Genomic DNA, 14,172 nt, shown 5'->3' with positions numbered 1-14,172 from the left:
CACTATATATTCATTATATGTTTACATATATATTCATATGTTTATATTATTTTACTTTCTTCTAAATCATGACTCAAACAATTTCCCTACTAGAAAGCCTATTTTATTTGTTCTTCTTGGTCTGCCTTTGTCTCTACTTTTCTTCAAAATTCTACTTAGAGATCTGTCAATTCTACAGAGGGTGCCAAAAAAATGTATACACATTTCAACAAAGGAAAACTGTATTAAAATTGTAATACTCAATATATACCAATAACAAAAGATGACTACAAGTTACGTTTGACTTCTGCAATTACAAGAGATGCTCAAAGTGGTTACCATCAGCATCCAAACTCTTCTGATTACAGCGAACTACTGCTTGAGTAATGACCAAAGTGTCCACTTGTAGACATACTTTTGGCACCCCGGTATATCACCTCCTACGGCAAGCTTTGCTGGACCCTGGACATCTTAAATGTTCTTGTAAAACCACTAACCAGCTTCCCAATTATAACCACATATCTTTAAACAATTGCATTGCTATCCATAAGATACTAACATCAATGGTCATTATTTATTCATAAATGCATAATACATTCAAAGCATAAAGAATTAATACTTGTTCATAAAAATATTTCCTTTTGTTGTACAGCTGTAATTGCTTAGCAAACGTATATTTAATTTGAAAAAAGAATAAAATGGAGAACACTAATGACTTAATACTCTACTTAACTATAGCAATAGGCAACTCCAACAAAATAAAAGATCAGTGATCAAATCTTCTAACCTCTGATGATGTATTAGGTTGGTGCAAAAGTAATTGCAGTTTTTACAATTATTAACCTTTAAAACCACAATTACTTTTGCACCAACCTAATAGTATTAAATGTGTACTTCCAAATTAACTAAGCTGATGTTTTACTTGTACCTTCTAACTTCTGCCATTACTTACAGCTTCAATCACAACCCCATTAAAACTGCACCATACCTACACACATGCAACAATGCCTTAACTAATCCATTTACCTCTCAAATATTATCAACTATGGTCACCAAGCTATACCTCACATCTCCATGACTTATTTATTTTATAACTGAGACTGTTCCTTGACCCTCTTCACCCATTTCACCCACCCTCCATGACCTGCCTCTGGCAACAACCAATCTGTTCTCTCTATCTATAAGCTTGGTTGTGGTTGTTTTTGTTTTGGATTCCACATATAAAAGAGACCATATAGCATTTGTCTTTCTCTGTTTGACTTACTTCACTTAGCAAAATGTCCTCAACTGATCAGAAAAACTTTAACACACATTCTGCATACTTATTTTCTAAATGAATAAAGAAGGGTATTTGACTGACAGCTCTAAAATTCATGTTTTTTCAATAACTTGCTCACTTACTGTTATATACTATCTAAGAACAGAGATTTTGGATGATTTGACCTATAAACAACTACAGGCACCATTTACAGAGATTTGTGATAATGTGGACAAATAACAACTATAAGCAGATTTACTAAGTATCTAGCATGGGGCAGGTACTAAGATAGGTACTTACGTACAGTATCTCATTAAATCTTCCCACTAACCCTCCACATAGTATTACTTCATCTTAAGATAATTCAAGTTTAGAAAGGTCAAGTAACTACTAAGCAGAAAAATCAGAATTTAATCTCCTTGATCTGACTCTAAATTCTGGGATATATCCAAAACACTATACTGGCTAATCAATAACCTTTTCTTTAGTCCTTCAAAGCCCAGCTTAGTTGCTTCATTCTCCATGACACTTTCTCTAATTGGTCCCAATTAAAAGGGATCTTTTCTTCTCTGAACTTCAGAACTTTATCTGTGCTTTGGGAGAGAACTTATCACTTTCTACCTCCCATTACGGTTACTTACTTATAGACCTTATCTCCCCTACTGGAATGTAAATTTAAATTTGGGTTCAGTTGGGCTTAGCAGAGTACCTAGCACTCAATAAATATTTGCTGATTTAATTAAAATGAATGATACTGTGATTTTTCCTCTGAAAAGATCATACTCTACTTCACATGTGGTACAACAACTTTACATACATACACATAAAACATCTCCAGAAGATATCACATAATTAAGAGAACTAAATTCATAATTCAAAATTATAATCATTCTTAAAAGTCAACAGTTTAAAATACATATAAACACCTACCTTCTAATACTTCCTCCTTTCCTTCTTTATCAGTGGGTTCTTGTACAAGATAATGATGAGTTACTGAGAACTTGAAATCAGCAAAGGAAATTTCATCTGATTTCTCTTCCCATGTGCCAGATGTGAATACACCCTGTATTTAACAATAAAATGGGGGGAAAAACTATTTAATAGCTACCATTATGTTTATTAACCACAGGAATTTTTTCCTTTTGCTCCCCACTAATCTAAAAGTTTCATCCTATAACTATCCTCCATATAATTAAAGAAAAAGGAAAAATACTATATTAAGTGAATAAAACAAAGAGGAAGTAATTTTTATAAATGATTTATCAGTATTCCTTTAAAAAGAAAATTCCCCTAGACTATTAATTATCAAGTGACATACAAAATTATAATTTTCAAATAATTTTTGTAAGATGAGTCTCTATATAAAATCATGAATATACAGTAAACCCCCATGCCTTTTCATATGCAAAAAGAAAACCCCTCTCTACCAATAGCAAAATCTCTGAGTTACTTTTAACTGAAAATGATGACATTTTATAAAGTTTAAAAATTAGAAAAATGCATGGCAATAAAATACACTTTTATAAAATCTCAAATCAAATAACATCAGTATGTAGCGCACAGCATTACTGAAACTCAGAAATTGCTTCATAAAAAAGCAGTCTGTAGAATCAATTTAAGTGACATAACATCTATAGTACTTATGTGCTTAACAGGATTTTGCAAATTTCTTTATCAAGCTTTGGCATTCAAGTATTTTCCTTTAAAAGGTAACTTGACTGGAAAACATTTTAATTAACAGTTCCAAAGAGCACCCTAACTTATACAACATAATCATAAAAAAGAATTTTTCCCGAGGGGCCTCTAATCTCCCATACCTATTCTTTCCAGTGGAGTTTATATACTCATTGTAGCATAGCACCACTACGAGGCAGGAAATTAAACCCAGCAACTTGCCATGCACAGATAGTCCCAAACTAGATAGAAAATATGTAAACAATGATTCTGTGTGTTACTGAGCTTCTAAAAAGTGTTTTCATGACTAAAACTAATGTATAACACCAAATGGTTTATGTGTTGCTGGCAAGGTGTTTACAATTCTCAATGGAATTAAATCATATTTTAAATGTCCTAGAGTTATCTCATTAAGTAAACACATCAAATAGCAATCTTTTCATTAGAAGAATAATCATCATTATGACATGCATCCAAAAAAAACTATGATTTTTACATGTTGGGTTTCTTTAAAGTGAGGTCAACCTGTGTTAAATTAAGACTTATATGGCCCATTCCACAAGCCTCAAACTGAAATAATTAAGGTAGGTAAGAGGTTGGTTTACTAGGAGAAATGCCTATTACAAAGAAGTTAAGGGTAAAACTAAGAAAGAGAAGAAGTCCAGAAAACGAGAGGTAAGTCCCTTTTTCAAACTTGCAGAAAAGCTGAAATAGTCTTTTTAAATGATATTAAAAAACACACTATCTGACCCTAATCCTGGATTCTGGGTACTGCTGTCAACCTTACCAACAGCTATCTCAGGAGTATTTGGTTGTATCCAATAAAGAAAAGGTATCCAGGTTCTTTCTCCAAAATAGAATTTTTAAGATAATTTAGTTCAACTGAAAAACAATATTCTAACCTCCTTCCTTCAAGTCAATTTACGATTAGAACCAGAAATATTAAGTTGATGCAAAAGTAACTGAAGTTTAAAAGGTTAAAAATAATCGCAAACCGCAATTACTTTTGCACTAACCTAATAACAATTCCAGTTCAAAATTAATCCAGTAATTCATCAAAAATAACCACTGAGGGCCCCACTCAGACAAAATAAAAAAAATAAGCATATAGATTGGAAAGAAAGAAAACTATCTGCACTCACAGATGACCTAATTATATACGTAGAATATCCAAAGAAATATACAAACTACTAAAACTGTTGAGTTTATGAAGTTGTGAAATTCAAGGTCAATATACAAAACCATCTGTGCTTTTATATACTAGCAACAAACACTTGGAAAATAAAATTTAAAAAAAATACCACTTGCAACATCAAAAATAAATATCTATGAATAAACTTCAGGAGAACAAGAACTTTACCTAAAAATACTTCAAAACGTTGCCGAAAGGTATTAAAGACCTAAGAGATATATCACGTACATGCACTGGAAGACAACAATACCATGAAGAAGTCAATTCTCCCCAAATTGATCCATAAATTAAACACAATCCTAATCAAAGTCCCAGCAGACATTTTGTAAAAACTGACAAGCTGATTCTAAGTCTAATATGAAAATCCAAAGGACCAAGAATAGCTAAAATAATTTTGACCAAAAAAATACACTACCTGATTTTAAGATTTACTTTGCTACAGTAATTAAGGCAGTCTAGTATTGGGATAAAGACAAATAGATCAATGAAACCTAATAGTCCAGAAATACATTCACACATAGACTTCATTTTACAATAGAGGAGCCACTGCAATTCCGTAGGGAAAGGATGGTCTTTTCAACAAATGGTCCTAGAATAGTAAGATAATCACCTGGAATAAAGCATAGGAGACTATCTTCACAACCTTGAGATAGGCCAAGATCCATTTGATAGGACACAAAAGGCACTAACAATAAAAAATTTTAATTGAGAAAATGAATTTCATTAAAATAAACTTATGCTTATCAAAAGACAATGGTTAAGAAAATGATTAGGGAAGCCACTGGAGTAAACACTCAAAATACACATATTTAACAAAGGACTCACAACCAGAACACATGAGGATAATTTTAAAAACTAAACAAACTAATTGTTTTTAAATGAGCAAAAGACTTGAACAGACACTTAGCAGAAGAAGCTATGAATGATCAATAAACAGTTAACTGTGATGAATAACAGTTAACTGTAGATACTACCCGGTATCAGTAGTCATTGGTGAAATGCAAATTAAAGCCAGTATGACAGAACATCTCACCCAACAGGATGACTAAAAATAAAAATCTGACAATGCCAAGTGTCAGAGAATATAGAGCAACCTGAAATCTCATACATTGCTAAGGGTATAAAAATGGCACAACCACTTTAGAAATTAGTGCAGCAGTTTCTAAAAAGAATTGAACATAAGACCTAGTAATTCCACTCCTAGGGATATACTCATGAAAAATCAAAGCATATGTTCACAAAATTGTTCACAGCAGCTTTATTAATAAAAGTAAAAAAAAAAAATGGAGACAATTTAAATATCAACAGGAGAAAGGATAAACATACTGTGGTGTGTAGTCATACAATACAAAGAATATGTGCAACGTGAATTTAAAAAACACTATGTTGAGCAAAAAAGTCAGATACAAAGAGTGTATGCATAGTGTATGACTCCACTTATATGAAGCTCAGGAACAGGTAAAACTAATATATAGTGAAAGAAATAAGAACTGTGGTTACCTATGGAGTTGACTGGATTGAAAAACAAGGACTCTTTCTGGGATGATGAAGACGTTCTGTATTTTTATTTACATGGTGGTAACATGGGTAGCTACATTTCTTGAAACTATACTGAATTCTGTACATTTTACAGTGTGTAAAATATAACCCAACAAAGAAAAAAACTCAATAGGATCTCAAAAAGAAAGGAAATGGGGGGAAATTCTAACTTCTGAGGAAAATGATAAGGAAGAGGAAGATGCTCTTTTTCCAAAAGAAAAGATAATGGCAATTATACAAGAACACCATGTACTAAATATCTTCCAAAATTGAACCCAACAATCCTTCCCACCTATCTTTCAACTTCCTCAATAAGCTTTAGGGAACTAAAATATATTCTGAGCCAGAACGCTGGAGGGCCCAAGACCTCAGCAGGATGAAATCACTTTCTTAGTTGAGCCCTTGACAATACCTGGACCAGACTATTTTAATAGCTTTCCACTGGTCTCCTTATCTCTATCCTATAATCCTTCTTCCACATGGTTATGTTCCTAAAATACAGATCTGACATTATTTCTTCTCCCTTTATAAAATACTTTAGTGGCTTTCCATAACCTATATGTGATCTTCAGAGATTTTTAATCATGTATTCTATCAGTAAAAAAAATTTGAGCATTCATCTACATGTATGTCGATTTTTATTTACAAATTAAGCATTACTGTATCGATATATTACACAAAAAACAAAAATTGACATTGAAGTGGATATAAAAATGTAACATAATTAGAAGTCGTGACACACAAAAGGCTGATGACAAGCATCTCTAACAGTGGCAGGAACCTACACCAATAGAAAGGCAAAGCCCACAGGTCTGGCCCCACCCCTTCCAGTTTTATCTCCCACAGCTACCTTCCATCTGCCCTGTGCTAAAAGTATGCCTATCGACTTGTACTTCCCCAGAGGTGTGCTTTCTCTTTCACACCTATGCATAGGCCAGTCATGCTGCTCTTCACTACTTTATTTTTCTTAGCATATTTTTATTTATTCTTCAAAACTGAACTTAAATGTTAATTCCGGTAGAAAATTTGCTTTGATTATCTCCAGGCAAGTTAGTGATTCTTTCTCTGTATCTTGTTCAAATCACTACAATGACACCTATTCTAATCACTTATTTATATGTCTATTTTTCCTCTAGATTATGAAGAGCAAAGACTGTTCTACTCTTTTTGTGCAGCCTAGAACTTAACAGTGCTTATATGCTTACTAAGTATCCCAGGAATTACGTTTTTTCAATATTTACAGTAACCCCTATGTGTCTCAAAGGAGCTGAGAAATGCCGGTATATTATCCAAATACCACTGCGTATACTTGGATACTACACACACCGTGGTCTAGTCTAACAATCCAGAAATAGCACACGACCCAGTCCAAAAGGTATTCTCTCTACCTGAACTGACATATGAATATCAGTCCTCATGTTGAGTCCTTGGTGAAATTTATTTCCTTACTGAACAGGTTAAACATAGATGGGTAAACTTACCACCTTCCTGGATAAAGAGATTTTCTATAATGCCTAAACACAAGTCATCTTTAGGATTTACTGGTTTCCAGAAACTAATTTCACATCTTAAACAGCCTACATATAAATAACAATTTAAATTATTGTTTAACAAATTAACATTTTTTTTTGCTTCTATTGAAAAAAGCAACACATGATAAGGAGAAAAATAAGGAAAGTATAAAAAACGATTTTTTTTTCCATTTCTTTTTTTGAGGAACATAGAGCTGTGATTTTCAACCTAATTAGACTTTGTAATCACCTAAGAGGCTTAAAAAATGTACTGAGAACTGGGCTCCACAATAGGTCGATTAAATATGAATCTCTGAAGTTGGCCTAAACATTAGTTTTCAAAAGCTCCCCACTGATTCTAATGTACAGACAAGGTACACAACCAGTTAGTATAGAATTAAAAATTAAAGTTTTCATCCACTGGTGGAAGAACTTCATTTGCCCATTTGCAGTACTGAAGTACAAATATTAAAAAGCTATCTATGACAGGACAACTGGCTATTCATATGCAAAAGAATGAAGTTGGACCCTTTCCTTACACTAGACATGAAAATTAACTCAAAATGGATTGTGGACCTATATGTAAGAACAAAACTTATAAATACCATCAAGAAAGTGAAAAGACAACCCACAATGATACATGCTACAACATGGGAATGGGAGAAAATATATACAAATTATGTATCTCATAAGGGACTTATATACAGAATATATAAAGAACTCTTACATATGAAGAACAAAAAAAGAATAATAATCCAATTTAAAAATGGGCTAATGATCTGAATAGACATTTCTCTAAAGAAGATATACAAATGGCCAATGAGAACATGAAAGGATGTTCAATATCAACAGCCATCAGGAAAATACAAATCAAAACTACAATGAGGTATCACTTTATATCCACCGAGATGACCATAATCAAAAAGATAATTAACAAATGTTGGTGAGGATGTGGAGAGATGAAGACACTTATCCATTACTGAAAGAAATGTAAAATGGTACAGTCACTTTGGGAAGCAGTCCAGCAGTCCTCAAAAGATTAGTTATCACACGACCCAGCAATTACACTCCTAAGTATACACCCAAAAGAAATGAAAACATACATCTACACAAATACTTGTACATGAATGTTCAGAGCTGCATTATTCATAATAGCCAAAAAGTAGTAACAATGCAAATGTCAAGCAACCAATGAACGTATAGAGAAAATATGGTATGTCCCTACAATGCAATGTTATACAGCAATGAAAATAAATGAGGTGCTAACAAATGTTACAACATGGACCACCCTTGAAAACATTAAGTTAAAAAAGCCAATTATAAAAGGCTATACATTATATGATTCCATTTACACAAAATGTCCAGAATAGACAAATCTATAAAGGTAGAAGGCAGGTACGTTAGTTGTTGACTAGGGATGGGAAGTAAGAAGTGACTGCTAACAGGTATAAGGGTTCTTTTGGGGGCGATAAAAATGTTCTAAAATTGACTGTGGTAATGGTTGTACAACTCTGTCAACATACTGTACTACTGAATTATACACCTTAAATTGGTGAATTGTATGGTATATCAATTATATCTCAACAAAAAATTTAGACCAAGAAGATTCCATTTTAATCACAATATTTTGCATGTATCTACTCTGTCTGAAAAGATATCCCAAGCAGTTTCAAATCTGAATGCACAGGAATCCTTTTTGAAAATCAAGAAGATGAAATACTCACTGGACATTTCATCTATTTTGGGAATAAAACAAACCAAATGTTTCTCCAGGCACAAGTGATTCTAAAACTGAATTGTTTTCAGGTAGTTTTCCTAAAATAAAAAAATATCCATGTATGCTAGCGAAGTAGTATGTAAATAAAAACCTAGTAGAATTCAATTCCAACACGTATTTATTTGGTCTCCCGACAACTGCAAACAGTAACTCCAAAAGACAGCAAAAATATGAAAGAACATATTTAATCTAGGAGGTTGACATTGCTCTCTCTAACCATTTTGTTACAAAGGAGATCTATATATATATATATCACATTTCCTTTATTTATATATACATATATAGTGCAACATATATAGTGACATATATGTATATATAGTGATATATATATATATATATATATCTACACACACATATATCTAGTGCAATATTTATTATTCAGCCATACAAGAGTGAAATCTTGCCATTTTCTATAATATGGATGAACTTTAAGGGCATTATGCTAAGTGGAATAAGACAGAGAAAGACAACTACCACATGATCTCAAATGAGGAATCCAACAAAAAAAACAACAGACTGGTGGTTGCCAGAGGTGGGAGGAAGGGTTAGGGGGGTGGGCAAAATGGTTGAAGAAAGTCAAAAGGTACAAACTCCTAGTTACAAAATAAGTAAATCATGGGGATGTACTGTACAGCTTGTTGACTGCAGTTTATAATACTGTATTATATATTTGAAAGTTGCTAAGAGAGATTTTAAAAGTTCTCACCACAAGGAAAAAACTAGTAAACCGTATGGTGACGGATGTTAACTAGACTTATTATGGTTATGGTGATCATTCAGCAATATATACAAACCTAAAATCATTACGTTGCACACCTGAAACTAATGCAATACATTTGACCCTTGAACAACAGAGGTTTCAACTGTGTGGGTCCACTTTTTTTATATAGAGATTTTTTTCAATACAGTAAATTTATTTTCTCCTTATTATTTTATTAATTTTTTCTCTAGCTGACTTTATTGTAACAATACACTACATAACACATATAATACACAAAATATGTGTTAATGGACTGTTTATGTCAATGGTAAGTCTTTCAGTTAACAATAGGATGTGAGTCAAGTTTTGGGGGAGTCAAAAGTTGTACACAAATTTCTGACTACATGGGGGGTCAGCACCCTTAACCCCAGTGTTGTTCAAAGGTCAACTGTATATCAATTATACATCAATTTTTTAAAAAAGGTCTAATCATGGTCATTATTTAAGGCCATTTAATATACAAAATACAACATTACTTACTAGAACTAGAAACATTTATTAATTCACTATATTTATATCTCAGAGTGCTTGAAATACTTTGTTGAATGAATATATATATAAATGTAGGCTTCTTTTTGAGTATAGATCATAAAGTCATCTTCATGCTAAGAAAGAAATTAATATGCAGGTTTAAAAATGTAAGAATAGCTGAGAAAAATTTGGAAAAGAAAAATGAAAGGATGTTTGCCTTACCAGAATGCACAATAAATTTACAGTAGTTTTTAAAAATGATATATTTACAGGAAGACACACTATTCAGAGTCCAGAAAGAGACCAGTATATATGGAACTTGGTATATGGTAAAGGCAGCATATTCGATAGATAGTTCAGAAAAAAACGGCTATCCGATAGGAAAAAAAAAAAGATTAACACCTCATTTCATTCACAAACATTAACTCTATGTATCTAAATGTTAAAAGAAAAAAGCTTTAGAAGAACGAATAAGCATTAAAAAATATTGAAAAGCATAAATTTATTTTTTTTCAGTTACAGTTGACAGTCAACATTAGTTTCAGGTGTACAGCACAGTGGTTAGATTTATGTAATTTAGGAAGTGATCCCCTCAATAAGTCTAGTACCCACCCGGCACTGTACATAATTATTACAATATTACTGACGATATTCCCTATGCTCATGACTATTTCGTAACTGCTACTTTGTATTTCTTAATCCTGCCACCTCTTTCACCCAGCCTAGCCTCCCAAACTCCCTCCCATCTAGCAACCATCAGTTTGTTCTCTGTACCTATGAATCTGTTTCTGTTTTGTTTGTTCGTTTAGAAGCATAAATTTATAATCTTAGGGTCATGAGGCCCTTTGTACATTAAATCTAGAAGTCATAAAGAAAGAGACTACTTAAAAATATAAACCTTTCTTACCTTTCTCCATATACCAAAATGAATTCAAAATGTATCAAAAACCTAAATGTATAAATCTCTCAGAAGAAAATACAGGGTAAGAGCTTCATGACATTGGACTTGGTAATGATTTCTTGGACATGACACCAAAAGCACAGGCAACAACAAAAAAAATAGATAAACTGGACTTCACGAAAATAAAAAACTTTTGTGCATCAAAGGATACTATCTACAGAGTGAAAAGGCAATCCACAGGATGGGAGAAAATATTTGCAAATCATCTCTGTTAAGAGATTAACATCCAGAATACATAAATAACTCATACAACTAATAATAATCTGATTTAAAAAATGAGCAAAAAGATCTCCAAAGCAGATATACAAATTGCCAATAAGAACAAGAAAAGATGTTCAACATTAATCATTAAGAAATGCAAATCAAAACTACAATGAGATACCATTTCACACCCAATAGGATAGCTTTTATAAAAAAAAATAAAAACCCAGAAAACAAGAAATGTCAGTGTGGTTGTGGAGAAGCTGGAACCCTTGTACACTGCTGGTGAAAACGTATAGTGCAGCTGCTGTGGAAAACAATATGGAGATTCCTCAAAAACTTAAAAATGACCGTATGATCTAGCAATTCCACTTCCGACAGCAGGGACTCACACAGGTATCTGCACACCCATGTTCACAGCAGCATTAATTGCAATTGCCAAAAGGCAGGAGCAACCCAAGTGTCCATCGATCAGTGAATAAATGGATTAATAACATATAGTATATACATACAATAAAGTATTTTTCAGCTGTAAAAAGGAATGAAATTTTGATACATGCTACAACATGGATGAACCTTCAAGGCATTATGCTAAGTGAAAGAAGCCAGACACAAAATGACAAACGTATGATTTCTTATATGAGGTTGTTATTGTCTAATGGGTACCGAGTTTCAGTGTGGGATGATGAAGTTCTGGATATGGATTGTGGTCATCCGCACAACACGAATGTACTTAATGTCACGTACTTAAGTGTACAGTTCAGTACACTTAACAATGGTTAAAATGCTAAATTTTTATACACAACTTTTATTATGTATTTTAGTAAAATGAAAAAATATATAAACTTTTGTAAGGCAAAAGGCCCATTCAAATCAAAAGAAAAATGACACACACTGGGGAAATTATTTGCAAAACAGAGTTAACACTCATAAAAACATAAAAGCCCTCTAAAATTCAGCAGAAAATTGGTGAGTGTAAAACAAGTGATCAAAAGGGTAATTGTAGTGTGTAATAAATGAGGACTCAATCTTACCAGTGCTCAAGAAACTATAAATAAACATTAGATAGTTTTAGTCCTTTATATCGATGAAAATAGTGTTGGAGTGAGGCAATGGGTGCTTTCATACACCACATGTGGGGAGAGAAAAATACATTCAATCATCTTGGTGGAAAATAAGGCTCTATTTATCAAAAATAAAAAATCGTATCTCCTTTAGCCTAATAATTCTACTTTTAGAAATCTGTTTGAGAAATAATCATACAAGAATGCAAACGTATGTACAACAATGCTTACTACACCAGTACTATAAAGACGTATCTTTTTTTTTAATGGTGCAGTGTATATAAATGGAATAGAATATCAAAAGTGATGAGAAAAGAACTATTACTTTTTAATACATACATTTGATTTGGTTACATTATTTTTTTAAAGGGTGTTTTTTTTTTTTTTAAAATAAAGAATCTGGGGCTCAAAAGTAGACCGTGGAAAGAACAGGGAACAATTAATTTTGGGGACCTGACTCCACAGGACAACCTTCTAGGCCATATGACAAGTATCTTGCCCAAAATACTTCTCCATATAATTTTTAAATGTTTACTTAATTTCCTTACATTTTTCTGAAATTCCACATTCTCTTAAAAACATTTAAAAATTGAGGCTAAGTAGTGGAAAGGAGTTCAGGCCAGGAGCCCAAAAGCAGTTTCTGTGACTAACTTTATTCACTGTTAGGATAAGGAACCCTGCTGGGAAGGGGAACAATTTGGATTTCAGTTTTATTTCTCCTTTAACATTTTACTAGAATATGAAACCAAAATACTAAGGCAAGTGATTATGATCCATTCAAACCTTTTAAAATAAATTAATAAAACTGCTTTCTACTAAACCATGTCAGAATGGCCTTTTATTTTGGAGATGGGGGTAGAAAGAGGAAAACAGAGGAAAGAAGTAGGTACTTTGGAGCACTCAACATTGAAGGGTAGGGTGGCTGGCAAAACTTAAGGCTCTGAATCTCAAGGGCCAGGATACCAGGAACTGGTAAAAGGCTAAAGAGGTAGAAGGATATTAAGGACAAATTTCACTGACTTAAAAATTATTAGTGCTATATGTGAGTGTAAGCTATGCTTTCCACACAGATCTATTGATTGTCTCCATCATACAAATTGTCGCAAAAATTTGTGTTCAAGTAAACCTTCGGATATGAATTCTACCAAAAAAAAAAAGCATTACTTTTTAAAATAATAAATAAATGCATACAAAATAAAAATTTTAATAGTAGCTTTTATTTAACATTTTTCGAGTCACAGGCTCTTTAAAGGATCTGATGAAAGCTCTGGATCATCACCCAAGAAAATTATGCATATTCACATTAAAAATTAAGCATGTATACAATTTAAAGAGACCTAAGACTCTGGGTTAAAAACGCCCATTAAATATGGTGGTGAGGTCCCTCTGTTCACAAAGAGTTATTTATCCTTTAAAATGGTTTAATTCTACCAACATGATAAAACCTAACTTTCATTGTAATTTTCTTAAACAACTGAGTTCAGAGATCTAATGTGGGATTAACTGCCTGAACAGTTCCAAGTCGTTGGGTGCACATTTTATGGACAAAGGAGTACAAAGAATACTGAGAAATAGATAAAATGACTATGGAGTAAAGAGGCAAAGGATTTAACAATACGGAGGTGAAGGAAGGACAAGGAAAGGTTGTTCTGATAAACAGAAAGTAAGGGAACAATTCCTGATCCACAGTAGGAACTCTATAAATGTATGAATAAAAGATAAATAAATGAACAAAAGGAAGTAGAGACTTTTATAACATAGCACCAGAAATCGGGATAAAAAAAT

At 32.7% G+C, this 14,172-nt stretch overlaps 1 protein-coding gene across 3 annotated transcripts in view; it reads right to left on the bottom strand.

The window, feature by feature from the left end:
- The window catches only part of RAB3GAP1 (RAB3 GTPase activating protein catalytic subunit 1), an 89,023-nt gene that overhangs the window by 60,695 nt on the left and 14,156 nt on the right, over positions 1–14,172 (bottom strand). For all 3 annotated transcript variants that reach the window (XM_019731151.3, XM_019731150.3, XM_074335582.2), the window contains exon 4: positions 2,168–2,300. In XM_019731151.3, the coding sequence (XP_019586710.3) occupies positions 2,168–2,300 (133 nt within the window). The remainder of the gene's footprint in view (positions 1–2,167; positions 2,301–14,172) is intronic.

The sequence above is a fragment of the Rhinolophus sinicus genome, chromosome 17 (genome assembly GCF_057876585.1).
Source record: "Rhinolophus sinicus isolate RSI-liver-muscle chromosome 17, RSI-T2T, whole genome shotgun sequence".
NCBI classification, from domain to species: domain Eukaryota; kingdom Metazoa; phylum Chordata; class Mammalia; order Chiroptera; family Rhinolophidae; genus Rhinolophus; species Rhinolophus sinicus.
This window is presented reverse-complemented; position numbering and strand designations above follow the sequence as displayed.